This window comes from Heterodontus francisci, chromosome 10 (assembly GCF_036365525.1).
Source record: "Heterodontus francisci isolate sHetFra1 chromosome 10, sHetFra1.hap1, whole genome shotgun sequence".
NCBI classification, from domain to species: domain Eukaryota; kingdom Metazoa; phylum Chordata; class Chondrichthyes; order Heterodontiformes; family Heterodontidae; genus Heterodontus; species Heterodontus francisci.
Window position 1 is genome coordinate 13,726,763 of NC_090380.1, and position 13,450 is coordinate 13,740,212.

General features: G+C 45.6%; 1 protein-coding gene across 8 annotated transcripts in view; it reads left to right on the forward strand.

Moving 5' to 3' along the window:
- The window catches only part of LOC137374301 (pleckstrin homology-like domain family B member 1), a 505,821-nt gene that overhangs the window by 274,828 nt on the left and 217,543 nt on the right, over nt 1–13,450 (forward strand). For 7 of the 8 annotated variants that reach the window (XM_068040126.1, XM_068040127.1, XM_068040125.1 and 4 more), the window contains one exon: nt 10,705–10,794. The exons of the other annotated variant lie outside the window; for it this stretch is intronic. In XM_068040126.1, the coding sequence (XP_067896227.1) occupies nt 10,705–10,794 (90 nt within the window). The remainder of the gene's footprint in view (nt 1–10,704; nt 10,795–13,450) is intronic. 8 annotated transcript variants of the gene reach the window in all.

Consider the following 13,450-nt stretch of genomic DNA (forward strand, 5'->3'; position numbering starts at 1 on the left):
AGCTGTGAGAAAAGATAGGATAGGCTGGGGTTGTTCTTCTTGGAGCAAGGGAGGCTGAGGGGAGATTTGATTGGTATGTACAAAATTGTGAGGGGCCTGGATAGAGTGGATGTGAAGGGGAGGTGGTGGCGTCGTGGTATTATCACTGGACTAGTAACCCAGAGACCCAGGGTATTGATCTGGGGACATTGGTTCGAATCCCACCACAGCAGAAGGTGGAATTTAAAGCTAGTCTAATGATGGCCATGAAACCATTGTCGATTTTTGTAAAAAAACCATCTGGTTCACTAATGTCCTTTAGGGAAGGAAATCTGCTGTCCTTACCTGGTCTGGCCTACCTGTGACTCCAGACCCACAGCAATGTGGTTAACTCTTACATGCCCTCTGAAATGGCCTAGCAAGCCACTCAGTTGTATCTAACTGCTACGAAGTCAAAAAAAGGAATGAAACTGGACAGACCACCCGGCATCGACCTAGGCACCGGAAACGACAACGGCAAACCCAGCCCTGTCGACCCTGCCAAGTCCTCCTTACTAACATCTGGGGGCTTGTGCCAAAGTAGGGAGAGCTGTCCCACAGACTAGTCAAGCAACAGCCTGACATTGTCATACTCACGGAATTATACCTTACAGACAATGTCCCAGACACTGCAATCACTATCACTGGGTATGTCCTGTCCCACCGGCAGGACGACCCCAGCAGAGGTGGCGGGACAGTGGTCTACAGTAGGGAGGGAGTTGCCCTGGGAGTCCTCAACATCGACTCCAGACCCCATGAAGTCTCATGGCATCAGGTCAAACATGGGCAAGGAAACCTCCTACTGATTACCACCTACCGCCCTTCCTCAGCTGATGAATCAGTGCTCCTCCATGTTGAACACCACTTGGAGGAAGCACTGAGGGTGGCAAGGGCACAAAATGTACTCTGGGTGGGGGACTTCAATGTCCATCACCATGAGTGGCTCGGTAGCACCACTACTGACCGAGCTGGCCGAGTACTAAAGGACATAGCTGCTAGACTGGGTCTGTGGCAGGTGGGGGGGGAACCAACACGAGGGAAAAACATACTTGACCTCGTCCTCACCAATCTGCCTGCAGCAGATGCTTCTGTCCATGATTGTATTGGTAGGAGTGACCACCGCACAGTCCTTGTGGAGACGAAGTCCCGCCTTCACATTGAGGATACCCACCATCGTGTTGTATGGCAATATCACCGTGCTAAATGGGATAGATTTCAAACAGATCTAGCAATGCAAAACTGGGCTTCCATGAGGCGCTGTGTGCCATCAGCAGCAGCAGAATTGTACTCAACCACAATCTATAACCTCATGGCCTGGCATATCCTCCACTCTACCATTACCATGAAGCCAGAAGACCAACCCTGGTTCAATAAAAGAGTGCAGGAGGGCATGCCAGGAGCAGCACCAGGCATACCTCAAAATGAGGTGTCAACCTGGTGAAGCTACAACCCAGGACTACTTGCGTGCCAAACTGCATAAGCAGCATGTGATAGACAGAGCTAAGCGATCCCATAACCAACGAATCAGATCTAAGCTTTGCAGTCCTGTCACATCCAGCCGTGAATGGTGGTGGACAATTAAACAACTAACTGGAGGAGGTGGCTCCACAAATATCCCCATCCTCAATGAGAAAGATAAGGCAGAAGCATTTGCAACAATCTTCAGCCAGAAGTGCCGAGTTGATAATCCATCTCGGCCTCCTCCTGAAGTCCCCAGCATCACAAATGCCAGTCTTCAGCCAATTCGATTCATTCCGCGTGATATCAAGAAACAACTGACGGCACTGGATACTGCAAAGGCTATGGATCCTGACAATATTCAGGCAATAGTACTGAAGACCTGTGCTCCAGAACTTGCTGCACCCCTAGCCAAGTTGTTCCAGTACAGCGACAACACTGGCATCTACCCGGCAATGTGGAAAATTGCCCAGGTCTGTCCTGTACACAAAAAGCAGGACAAGTCCAACCCGGCCAATTACCGCCCCATCAGCCTACTCTCAATCATCAGTAAAGTGATGGAAGGTGTCATCAACGGTGCCATCAAGCAGCACTTGCTTAGCAATAACCTGCTCAGTGATACCCAGTTTGGGTTCCGCCAGGGCCACTCAGCACCTGACTTCATTACAGCCTTGGTTCAAACATGGACAAAAGAGCTGAACTCAAGAGGTGAGGTGGAATCACTGCCCTTGACATCAAGGTAGCATTTGACCGAGTATGGCATCAAGGAGTCCTAGCAAAACTGGAGTCATTGGGAATCAGGGGGAAAACTCTCTGCTGGTTAGAGTCATACCTAGTGCAAAGGAAGATGGCTGTGGTTGTTGGAGGTCAATCATCTCCGCTCCAGGACATCACTGCAGGAGTTCCTCAGGGTAGTGTCCTAGGCCCAACCATCTTCAGCTGCTTCATCAATGACCTTTCTTCATTCATAAGGTCAGAAGTGGGGATGTTCGCTGATGATTGCACAATGTTCAGCACCATTCGCGAGTCCTCAAATACTGAAGCAGTCTGCGTAGAAATGCAGCAAGACCTGGACAATATCCACTCTTGGGCTGATAAGTGGCAAGTAACATTTGTGTCACACAAGTGCCAGGCAATGACCATCTCCAACAAGAGAGAATCTAACCATCTCCCCTTAACATTCAATGGCATTACCAGTGCTGAATCCCCCACTATCAACATTTTAGGGGCTACCATTGACCAGAAACTGAACTGGAGTAGCCATATAAATACCGTGGCTACAAAAGCAGGTCAGAGGCTCGGAATCCTGCAGCGAGTAACTCACCTCCTGACTCCCCAAAGCATGTCCACCATCTACAAGGCACAAGTCAGGAGTGTGATGGAATACTCTCCACGTGCCTGGATGGGTGCAGTTCCAACAACACTCAAGAAGCTCGACACCATCCAGGGCAAAGCAGCCGGCTTGATTGGCACCCCATCTACAAACATTCACTCCCTCCACCACCAACGCACAGTGGCAGCAGATATTGAAGATAACTTGTAGATACCATCTACAAGATGCACCGCAGCAATGCACCAAGGCTCCTTAGACAGCACCTTCCAAACCTGCGACCTCTACCAACTAGGAGGACAAGGGCAGCAAATGCATGGGAACACCACCACCTGCAAGTTCCCCTCCAAGTCACACACCATCCTGACTTGGAACTATATCGCCATTCCTGCACTGTCGCTGGGTCAAAATCCTGGAACTCCCTTCCTAACAGCACTGTGGGTCTACCTACCTCACATGGACTACAGCGGTTCAAGAAGGCAGCTCACCACCACCTTCTCAAGGGCAATTAGGGATGGGCAATAAATGCTGGCATAGCCAGAGACGCCCACATCCCATTACTTGAAAAAAAAAAGTGGTCAGTGACTCGGGCGTAGATATAAAGTGATTGGTACAAATATTAGAGAGGAGATGTGGAAAACATTTTTTACCCAGAGGGTGGTAGAAGGTCTGAAATTTACCGCCTGAAGGGGTAGTAGAGGTAGAAACCCTCAACTCATTCGAAAGGTGTCTGGATATGCAAGACCGCATCAAAAACATTGATGTACTGGAACCAGCCAACATCACCAGCATTGTCGGAGCCGGTTCAGAGGAGGTTTACTAGATTGATACCTGGAATGAGTGGGTTGTCGTATGACAAAAGGTTGGACAGACTGGGCTTATTTTCACTTGAGTTTATAAGAGTGAGGGGAGACTTGATTGAAGTTTATAAGATCCTGAACATTCTTGACAAGGTGGATGTGGAAAGGATATTTCCTCTTGTGGGTGAGTCCAGAACTAGGGGGCACTATTTAAAATTAGGGGTCACCATTTTAGGACAGAGATGAGGAGAAATTTTTTCTCAGAGAGTTGTGCGACTTTGGAACTCTGCCTCAGAAGGTGGTGGAGGCGGGGTCATTGAATATTTTTAAGGTGGAGGTAGATAGATTCTTGTTAGGCAAGGGAATCAAAGGTTATCAGGGATAGATGGGAGTGTGGAATTCGAGACACAAACAGATCAGCCATGATCTTCTTGAATGGCGGAGCAGGCTCGAGGGGCCGAATGGCCTACTTCTGCTCCTAATTCATATGTTCGTATCGAAACCATCCTCCTGCAAAGCCAACAGTGTTGGGCGGGTCACGTTGCCCGGATGGATGACAGTCAGCTGCCCATGATTGTGGTGTATGGGGAGCTGACCACGGCTAAAAGGAACAGAGGGGCCCCATGCAAATGTTTCAAGGACTCTCTGAAGAAGTCCGTCTCTGTGTGCCACATCGACCATCACCAGTGGGAAGCGCAGGCCATAGATCGTGATGCCTGGAGATGCTACATCAGGAGGGCTACAGACACTTTTGAAACTGAGCGAAGAACCAGCATGAAAAAGAAAAGGAGGAGAAGGATAGATGCAATTTCCCGCAGCAGCGACTACACCTTCACTTGTACCCGCTCACGGATAGGCCTGACTAGCCACCAGCGGGCCTGCAACCGATGAGTACAACCTTCTGAAAATCTTTGTCCGCGAAGAAATGCCAACAGGGGATATGCACCTCAAGTGCTGTAATCTGCAAGGCTACGGACCAAATGCTGGAAGGTGGGATTAGGCTGGGTGGCTCGTTTTTCGGCTGGTGCAGACATGATACAAGCATACAAATTAGGAGCAGAAGTAGGCCACTCGGCCTCTTGAGCCTGCTCCACTGTGCAATAAGATTTGATCTGATTGTAACCTCAACTCCACATTCCCACCTACCCCCAATAACCTTTCACCCCCTTGTTTATCAAGAATCTATTTACCTCTGCCTTATGAATATTTGAAGACTCTGCATCCACTGCATTTTGAGGAAGAAAATTCCAAAGACTCACGATCCTCTGAGAGAAAATATTTCGCCTCATCTGTGTCTTAAATAGGCAACCCATTATTTTTAAACAGTGACCCCTAGTTCTAGATTCTCCCACAAGAGGAAACATCCTTTCCACATCCACCCTGTCAAGACTCCTCAGAATCTTATATGTTTTAATCAAGTCACCTCTTATTCTTCTAAATTCCAATGGATACAAGCCCAGCCTGTCCAATCTTTCCTCATAAGACAACCTGCCCATTCCAGATGTCAGTCTAGTAAACCTGTTGTAGTAAACTAGTAAACAATGGGCCAAGTGGCCTCTTCCTATGGTGTAAATGTTCTATGATTCTTTGATTCTATAGCATTTCTAATCTCATCTTCTGGTGTCATGCCCACTTGATCCATCACCTTGGTAAATATAGAAGCAACATAATTTAATATTTCTTCCATTATGCCATTTCTGTCTATGATCTAATCTTGTCCATTTCTTAATGACTCTATTCCCATCCTGACTTTCCTTTTCTTATTGATGTGCTGTGGAATATTTTACTATTTTATTTAATGCCTACTGATAATTTGATTTCAAAGTTCCTCTTACCCTTCCTAATTGTTTTTTCTTTTGCCTTCTCTCGTAATCTCTTATTCTCCGTCTCATGCTCTCCCCTGCTGTCCATGTAGGTTGTATGTGCCTCTTTCCTTACCCTTATTTTTCCTTTATATCTTTATTTATCCACGGTGTCTTATTAGTCTTTAGTTTGTTCCTGTTTTTCAGCAGGATATATTTTTCCTGGACTCTGTTGAGCTCTGTTTCAAATGTCTTCCATTTCTGTTCTGCATTACAGTTTGTCAATATTGTTGACCAATTTATTTTATGAAGTTTTATTCTCAGCCCCTCAATATCAGCTTTCCCCAACCTATTATCCTGGTCCTTGTCCTTCTTAATTATCACCTTAAACCCTATATTATGATTACCATTGCCAAGATGTTCTGCTCTGCCTCATTCCCTATTACTAGATCCAGTAATGAATCCTCCCTTGTTGGGTTTCTTACATAATGAGTTAGAAAGGGTCCTGTATGCATTGTAGGGACTTCATTCTCTTAACCACTTTACCTACTTCTTCTGGGCAATTAATTTTGGGGCTGTTGAAATTCTATGATTTTCACTAATTTCCCTAAATTATTTTCATATTTCTTTTATTTATTTATACAGCACTGAAACAGGCCCTTCGGCCCACCGAGTCTGTGCCGACCAAGAACAACCCATTTATACTAACCCTACAGTAATCCCATATTCCCTACCACCTACCTACACTAGGGGCAATTTACAATGGCCAATTTACCTAACACCTGCAAGTCTTTGGCAGTGGGAGGAAACCGGAGCACCCAGCGAAAACCCACGCGGTCACAGGGAGAACTTGCAAACTCCACACAGGCAGTGCCCAGAATTGAACCCGGGTCCCTGGAGCTGTGAGACTGTGGTGCTAACCACTGTGCCACTGTGCCGCCCACTCTTCCACCTTGCTTCCAATTTTAGGTGGTCTGTTGGAACATACCCTCTGCTTTTATTTGTAGTGCACAGCTGATTTATTTAAATATCTGACCCCTTTAAATTTTCTTGTCCAACCCTGCATGTGTGGTAACTTAAAGGGCCAACTTGTGTGCGGCCTGCATGGGAATTTTCAGGTTTGGCCATGCAGCTTAGAGGGACCATTGGTCTGTAGACTACCAATACTAGTGCAATTGATCCATTATATCGGAATCCGTTTGATGTGGAGGTTGTGCAAGGTACGCTCGTAGGGAAAGTAGCAATATTCAGTTCTAGTGGCTCCTGACCTGCTGCCCTTCCTAATCACCTTGCATCAAACCACGCCTGGAAAGACATCAGGGCCATGCCATGTCCAAAACCCTTCGACCATGAGGGAGAAATGTCCTTCGTACGCTTGCTACAAAATTGTAAACTTATTTCTAAAGATCACGTAGCGCTCAGAAGGAATCTGCCACGTTACAATGTTAGGAACAGGTGAAGGCTATCTGGCCCAACCAGTTTGCCCCTTTTTAATAGACCTGTTCTGCACTTGCCCACAAGCTCACAGTATCCTTCAGTCCATTCTCTCCAGCAATCCATAGAATTGAACCTACTGTTTGTTCAGTGGTCATTCCCAGTAACTTCCCAGTAACATTCCGGCGCAGACACGATGGGCTGAATGGCCTCCTTCTGTGCCGTAACTTTTCTGTGATTCAATGATTCTAACTTAGTTAACATATCAATTATTCTTTGAGTAATAAACTTCCAAACAACTTGCTGCTTTTATACTATGTTCTTCACACAGAAAAACATCTGAACACAACAATTTGCATTTGTATAGCACTTTAATGTAGCAACGAGGCGCTTCACAGGGGCATTATCTCGCAATGTTTGACACAAAGCCACATAGAAAGATATTAGGGCAGATGGCCAAAGGCTTGGTCAAAGAGGTAGGTTTTAAGGATCGTTTTAAGTGAAGAAAGGGAGATACAATGGAGGGGAGGTTTAGGGAGGGAATTTTAGAGCTTGGGACCCCTAGGTAGGCACGGCCGCCAATGGTGGAGCAATAAAATTTGAGTTGCGCATGAAGCCAGAATTTGAGGAGTGCGGATATCTCACAGAATTGTCGGGCTGCAGGAGATTACAGACATGGGGGGAGTGTGGGGGGAGGCAATGGAGGGATTTGAACACAGGGTTATGAATTACATCACTTTATGAAGGGGAGATGAGTTGCCAAGCAGGATATGGGCAAAATTAAAGAGTGGTACACCAATGGCTTGATCAAGGAGAAAGGTTGAAAAGGGAAACGTAGAGGAAGGGGGATTGGTAGCCAGGTGGAGAGGTTTTGGGAGGGAGTTCCAAAGCATATGAGTGCAGGGTTTGAATGATTGGTCTTATTGTCAGACTGCAGGAAATGAGGGATCAGCAATAAGACACAGTGCAGCAAAAGGGATAGTGTTGGAGGTAATGTTGGAGAAGGTGCTTTCAATTAGGTGGAGCAATAATGACAGGATTTGAAAAGGGAAATGACAATCTTTACATTAATACCTGGGAATGATGAACCTGTGGGCTTGACAAGGACAGAACTGATAGGTCATTCTTCTTAGTCAGAGCTTCCTTTGTCCCTAAAAATTGAACCTTTTACCACCATGAGCAGTTTGTTTAGATCAATGGTGTAAATTCTCTATTTGCTATATTGAGATGAGCGTCAAGCATTCATTTGAGGCCTTTCTGTGTGGTGTTACAGACAGGTAGGAAATGGTGTGGGTGACTTCCACTTTTCTCCTCTCAACTGACCGTAGATAGTGCTTTTTAAAAAAAAGTGTTTTAGTCCCTGAGCATTTTCAGGGTCACATAAATAGATAAATGACAGGTTTTCTTGTAGGTTTAAAAAGAAAGGGATCTCTTTATTAAACAATATCCAAAAATATTCACAACCTCACCCACTCACTCAGGCACATACATGCACACAAAAATGAAAAGATAGAGCTGAGAGGCTAGCATACATCTTAGGCCAATTTTTGTAATGAGTTCACTTTTAACCTTAAAATAAAAGCAAAATACTTTGGATGCTGGAAATCTGAAATAAAAATTGGAAGTGCTGGAAATACTCAGCAGGTCTGGCAGCATCTGTGGAGAGAGAAGCAGTGTTAACATTTCAGGTCTGTGACCTTTCATCAGACAATCTTGTTTAGATTTCTCAGATGAGAAGTTTTCAGTGTCCCCTTTGAAGCCTCTGCCTCTGTGGTTTGAAGGCAGGGTCTTAGTCTTGGCTGAAAAGGATGTCTCAGCTTCCTTGCTGGCTGGCTTTATTTGTCTCTCTCAAAGAAATCTCTTTTTTTTAAAGAAAAACCCTCATCAGGCTGGGTTCTGGTCAGGTGACCATAGATGCTCTCCCTAGTGTGTCCATTCATCATGTCTTTGAACGCGTGGCCATTGTTACACAATAGTGTTGGAATGTGGTTTATCTTGATAAAGTGATGTTATTTCCCACCTTTTATCTTCTCATTACATCCAGAGTTGCTCTGTCAGTGAAGGTCTTTGTCAGCCCAGTTCTTTAAGATAGGAACCATTTAGTATCGAACGGGCTGTTTAGCATTTTAATATGCCTTCCCTAGAACTAGTCCAGATGTGATGATGAGGTTAGTCTCCAACAGTCATGATGTATATTTGCAGTGCAGGAGGGACCATCTGACCACTTAGTCCATGTTGTATGCAGCAAAATGTGTCAATTTGTTTGGAGTTCAATTCACCAGTTCATTTTAAAGGTTTCTAATTGCTTCAATTCACTTTAGCTCATCACTGTTCCTTTAGTGAGCGTAACAGTGGTTAGATGGACTTAAATCAATAGTGCTGATCTCTTGCACTGTTGATCCTCTGTACAGTGATCCTTTCTCTTTCAGCTTGATGATGCCCTGCGCTCTGACCCTTGCCCTTTCACCTTGGCGATCTGTACTATGTTATGAAAGTGCTTCCATTTTTAAAAAATATGTTTACTTTTTGAGGATGTGTTAAAACTGAAAAGATTCCATGGATGTGTTTTTTTTTTACCAAGTTCACCGAAAGGACACTTGAGATGTTGTTTGAAAATCATCTGTGTCGGAAACCGCCTGTGCTTTGGGCTCAGTAAATGACAGAAACCTTAGTGGCCTGGGGGAGAAATGGTTACAGAGAAGCCACATGTCAAGGTCTATGGAGGTCAGGAGGTTGACTCTCTGTTTGGGGTTTGAACTTTGTTTTCAGTTTAGTTGGGGTGTAAACATTTGGATACATGTTGCGACCTGTGGAGAAGTGGAACTAGAAAAAACAGTGCACTCCTCCTGCCTTGGTCATAATAACTATGATCCTTGCCCTTTTACCTCTCAGTTTAAAACGGAAGCATGAGTGGTGTGTTGAGTTCAGTATAAATAGCAGACTGAAATAGTTCTCATGGTGAGAGCGGTGGGACCTCAGTGAGGTTTGTATAAATAGCAGATTGAAGCAGTTCCCACAGTATGCACGGTGCTGTTGAATGTTACTAATTACTTTTAGCTGTCTCAGTGATGTAGACTGTGATTACGATGGAATGCTCCACTCGGATGCCGGTGGTCAGTGATTGAATTCCCAGCACTGGGGTGACAGTTTCTGCTATGCTTGCCAGAGCTGAGCTTTTCCTTTCAGGGGGTTAGTATGGCATCAGAATCAACAGGAGTCTCGGATTACAGGATGAGGCCTTAGCTTTCACCCAGTGGGACAAAAACACCGGCAATGCAAGGCTCCCAAACCTTCTTCCTGCAGAAAGACAGCAAATCTTTCAACAAGTAGAGACCAGTAAAACAGATGATGTAAACTTGTTTTATAGTACCTTGCGTACAGACGATTAAGGGGGTGATCAAATTGAAGGATTTAAAAGGATAAAATGATTTGATAGGCAGATAGAGAGAAACTATTTCCTGTGATGTGAGGAGTCCAGAACAAGGGGACACAACCATAAAATTAGAGCTTGGCCGTTTAATGGTGATGTCAGGAAACACTTCTTCACACAAAGGGTAGTGAAATCTGGAACTCTCCCAAAAAGTTGTGGAATTAATTGGAGCTTTCACAACTGAGGTCAGTAAATGTTTGTTTGATCTGATCATCAGGGAAATGAAGTCAAGGCGGGTAAATGCAGTTGAGGTAGAGATCAGCCATGATCTATTTGAATGGTGGAACAGGCTGGAGGGGCTGAATGGCCTCCTCCTGTTGTAATGTTCCAGCTTGTGCCTCAATTTCTGCCTCATTGACTGGGCTGGATCACACTGGTTTAGACACCGTAAATCGGCTAAAACTGAATCAAAAACTCTTCTCTTCCCCTCAGGAAAAAGAGAACTTGATGAGTTTGGAGAAGGTGTATTATGACAGTACCGGTGGGGCAGGCCTCCCCATTAATCCGAACACATTTAAGGAGGTAATTACATTCTTACATCCTTTCAACCATGTATACCCTCTTTCAAATGGTGACCTTTTACTCATATTTCTTGCCCAGATGTTACATTGAGTCTACAATGTGAGAACAGTTGCCGGGAATGGTATTAAACACTCCTGATAGCCTACATATATTACTGAAATACAGCAGCTTCCATTCCAACACCGTGAAGAAATTTGTCACTGTCAGTGAAACCCACCTTTTTCCAGGAGCTCCCAGTAAAGCTTCTCACGCACACACGAGATGATCAGTTGGAAGAGATATTCCTGTTGGAGAAGAGGCTGGGAATACTGACCGTTGCAATGGGCTAGTATCACCCCTAAGCCAGTGCAGTCAATCTGAGCCTCCCTGGCCTGCTAAGACTCTGTGAGTGCAGTCTGCAAACTCTCATCGCTGGCATGCTGAGCGGACGGCTGTCCGTGCCAGTGATTCTTTTGTCCTCGTAAAGGTTCAAATACTCCAGGTTAAAGGTTAACCTGTCTTTAGGTTTTAGCTCTTTGTATGTTTGCATCTCAGGCACCACAACCTGCAGGGGTTTTTTTTTAACGAAAAAGGGGGAATGTACTTTTTGGTTTTCGGAGGGCTGGGTGAATTTTAACCTGGAATCGGATTCCTACCAGAGGTAACAGGAGGCTCTGGCGATTTTAACACCACACGATTTTAGCACTGTAGCCTCACAGCTCCAGCGACCCGGGTTCGATTCTGGGTACTGCCTGTGCAGAGTTTGCAAGTTCTCCCTGGGACCGTGTCGGTTTTCGCTGGGTGCTCCGGTTTCCTCCCACTGCCAAAGACTTGCAGGTGATAGGTAAATTGGCCATTGTAAATTGCCCCTTGTGCAGGTAGGTGGTAGGGAATATGGGATTACTGTAGGGTTAGTATAAATGGGTTGTTCTTGGTTGGCACAGATGCAGTGGGCCGTAGGGCCTGTTTCAGTGCTGTATCTCTAAATAAATAAATCAGCCTGCTATTCATGCAGAACAGCCTGGAAGAGAGTGCAGAACAGGTGGCCAGCATGCAGGGAAGTGGTGGGGAGGGGGTCTTGTGAGAAGGAGGAGGAGGGGGTGGTGTTCAGGCCAGTGGAGGTTCCTGCTGCCTTGGGCCCCATGAAGGAAGGTCCTCACTTACCTAGAGGGCTATTCAACCGACCTTTTGGGAAAGTCTGCCAGCCTTGTGGTGTTTCCACACTGATGACTGTTTACACACCAACCTCCTCCCCAAAACCAGCAGGAAATCTAACAGCTCCGTATGAACTGCTCGCCTGCAAGAGAGCTGCAATTCCCCAATTCGGGGGAGGGGTTGGATTAGGTTGGTGATTAGGTGCGAGAGAAAGAGTGCAAGGACTGGGGGAAAGCAGGAGAGAGAGAGAGCAAGGGAGAGAGAGAGAGACAGCTGTTTGCTATCTCACACAGCACACGAGGTGGGCTTGATTCACTAAGTGTGGTGAGCAGCTTTCCTGAGGTGGGTCTAAGTTTTAGATCCTGGTCAGAGCTGTTTGTTCTCAGTCCGGGCCTCAGTCTGCCCATGTGCACCATCATCTGGCTGTTTGCAGCTGAAATCAATAAGCCATCTCTGATGTTACTGCCACTTTGATCTATTTACATCCTCCAACTATTGTTTGAAAGTTGCAATACAGCTGGGAATCAAATCAAGCAGTTCAACTTGCTGTTACACACAGGGGTTCTTCCATTTCAATGGAATGGAAATTACTCTGCATCTTTCCAGTGCCTGTTACCATTCCTCCATTGCGGGTCATTTTATAAACAGTAGCTTCAATGAACATCCCAGCTTTACAGGCTTAAATCTCTCAGTCTGAGCTACCATCCCGTGGGGTCTGGGAGGGGATTGCAAAGGGCGATTTGTGTGCCCCTCCTCTTCCCATCCCCCATTACATCTTGAGCTGTTGATGGCCTGTGATGTGGCAACTTGAGGTGTGACACTTTTGACCTGCGGCACCTTTGAGATCACATTTTCAGGTACAACAGGTGTGGCACAATGGATACCCTCTAGGTGCAGGGCTTGGAGGTGTCTCTTCATAGAATTGTTACCCTTTAATTCAATTCTAACTCAGGAATTGTAGTTCCTACATTATGACTGGGAGGTGTTTATATTTTTCTTTTAACGGAAATCCTAATCTGATTTTCTTGGCTGTGGACAGAAGCTGTTCAATCCAATGCAGCGGATGATGTCAGTCCCATGAAGACTTTAGTAGTGCACAGATGCCGATTGGAATGGGATCTAGCATGCAACTGCTAATATGGACAGACATGCTCTATTCCAGTCTAATTTTGAGGCTTCACGCATCTCATATTTCGGCCGTTATATCCTGCCCAACTCGTATTGTTTCTGATAGCGAACCAAACTGTCCTGTCTACAGCCTCCACAGGTAGCTCTGTGATCTTGTCTTCTCATCTCTCAACAATCTGCCATTGGATAGGATACCATTGGAATGCCTTGATAGAAGACTCAGCAGAGACACTAATTACTGGGGTCAATTTTAACGGAACCCACCCATTGGGAAGCTGACAGGACTGAGTGCAACATTGGCTTTACACCCTGTCTGATTTTACTGTTCACAGAATCACAGGATCACGGAATTGTTACAGTGTAGAAGGAGGCCATTTGGCCCATCATGTCTGCA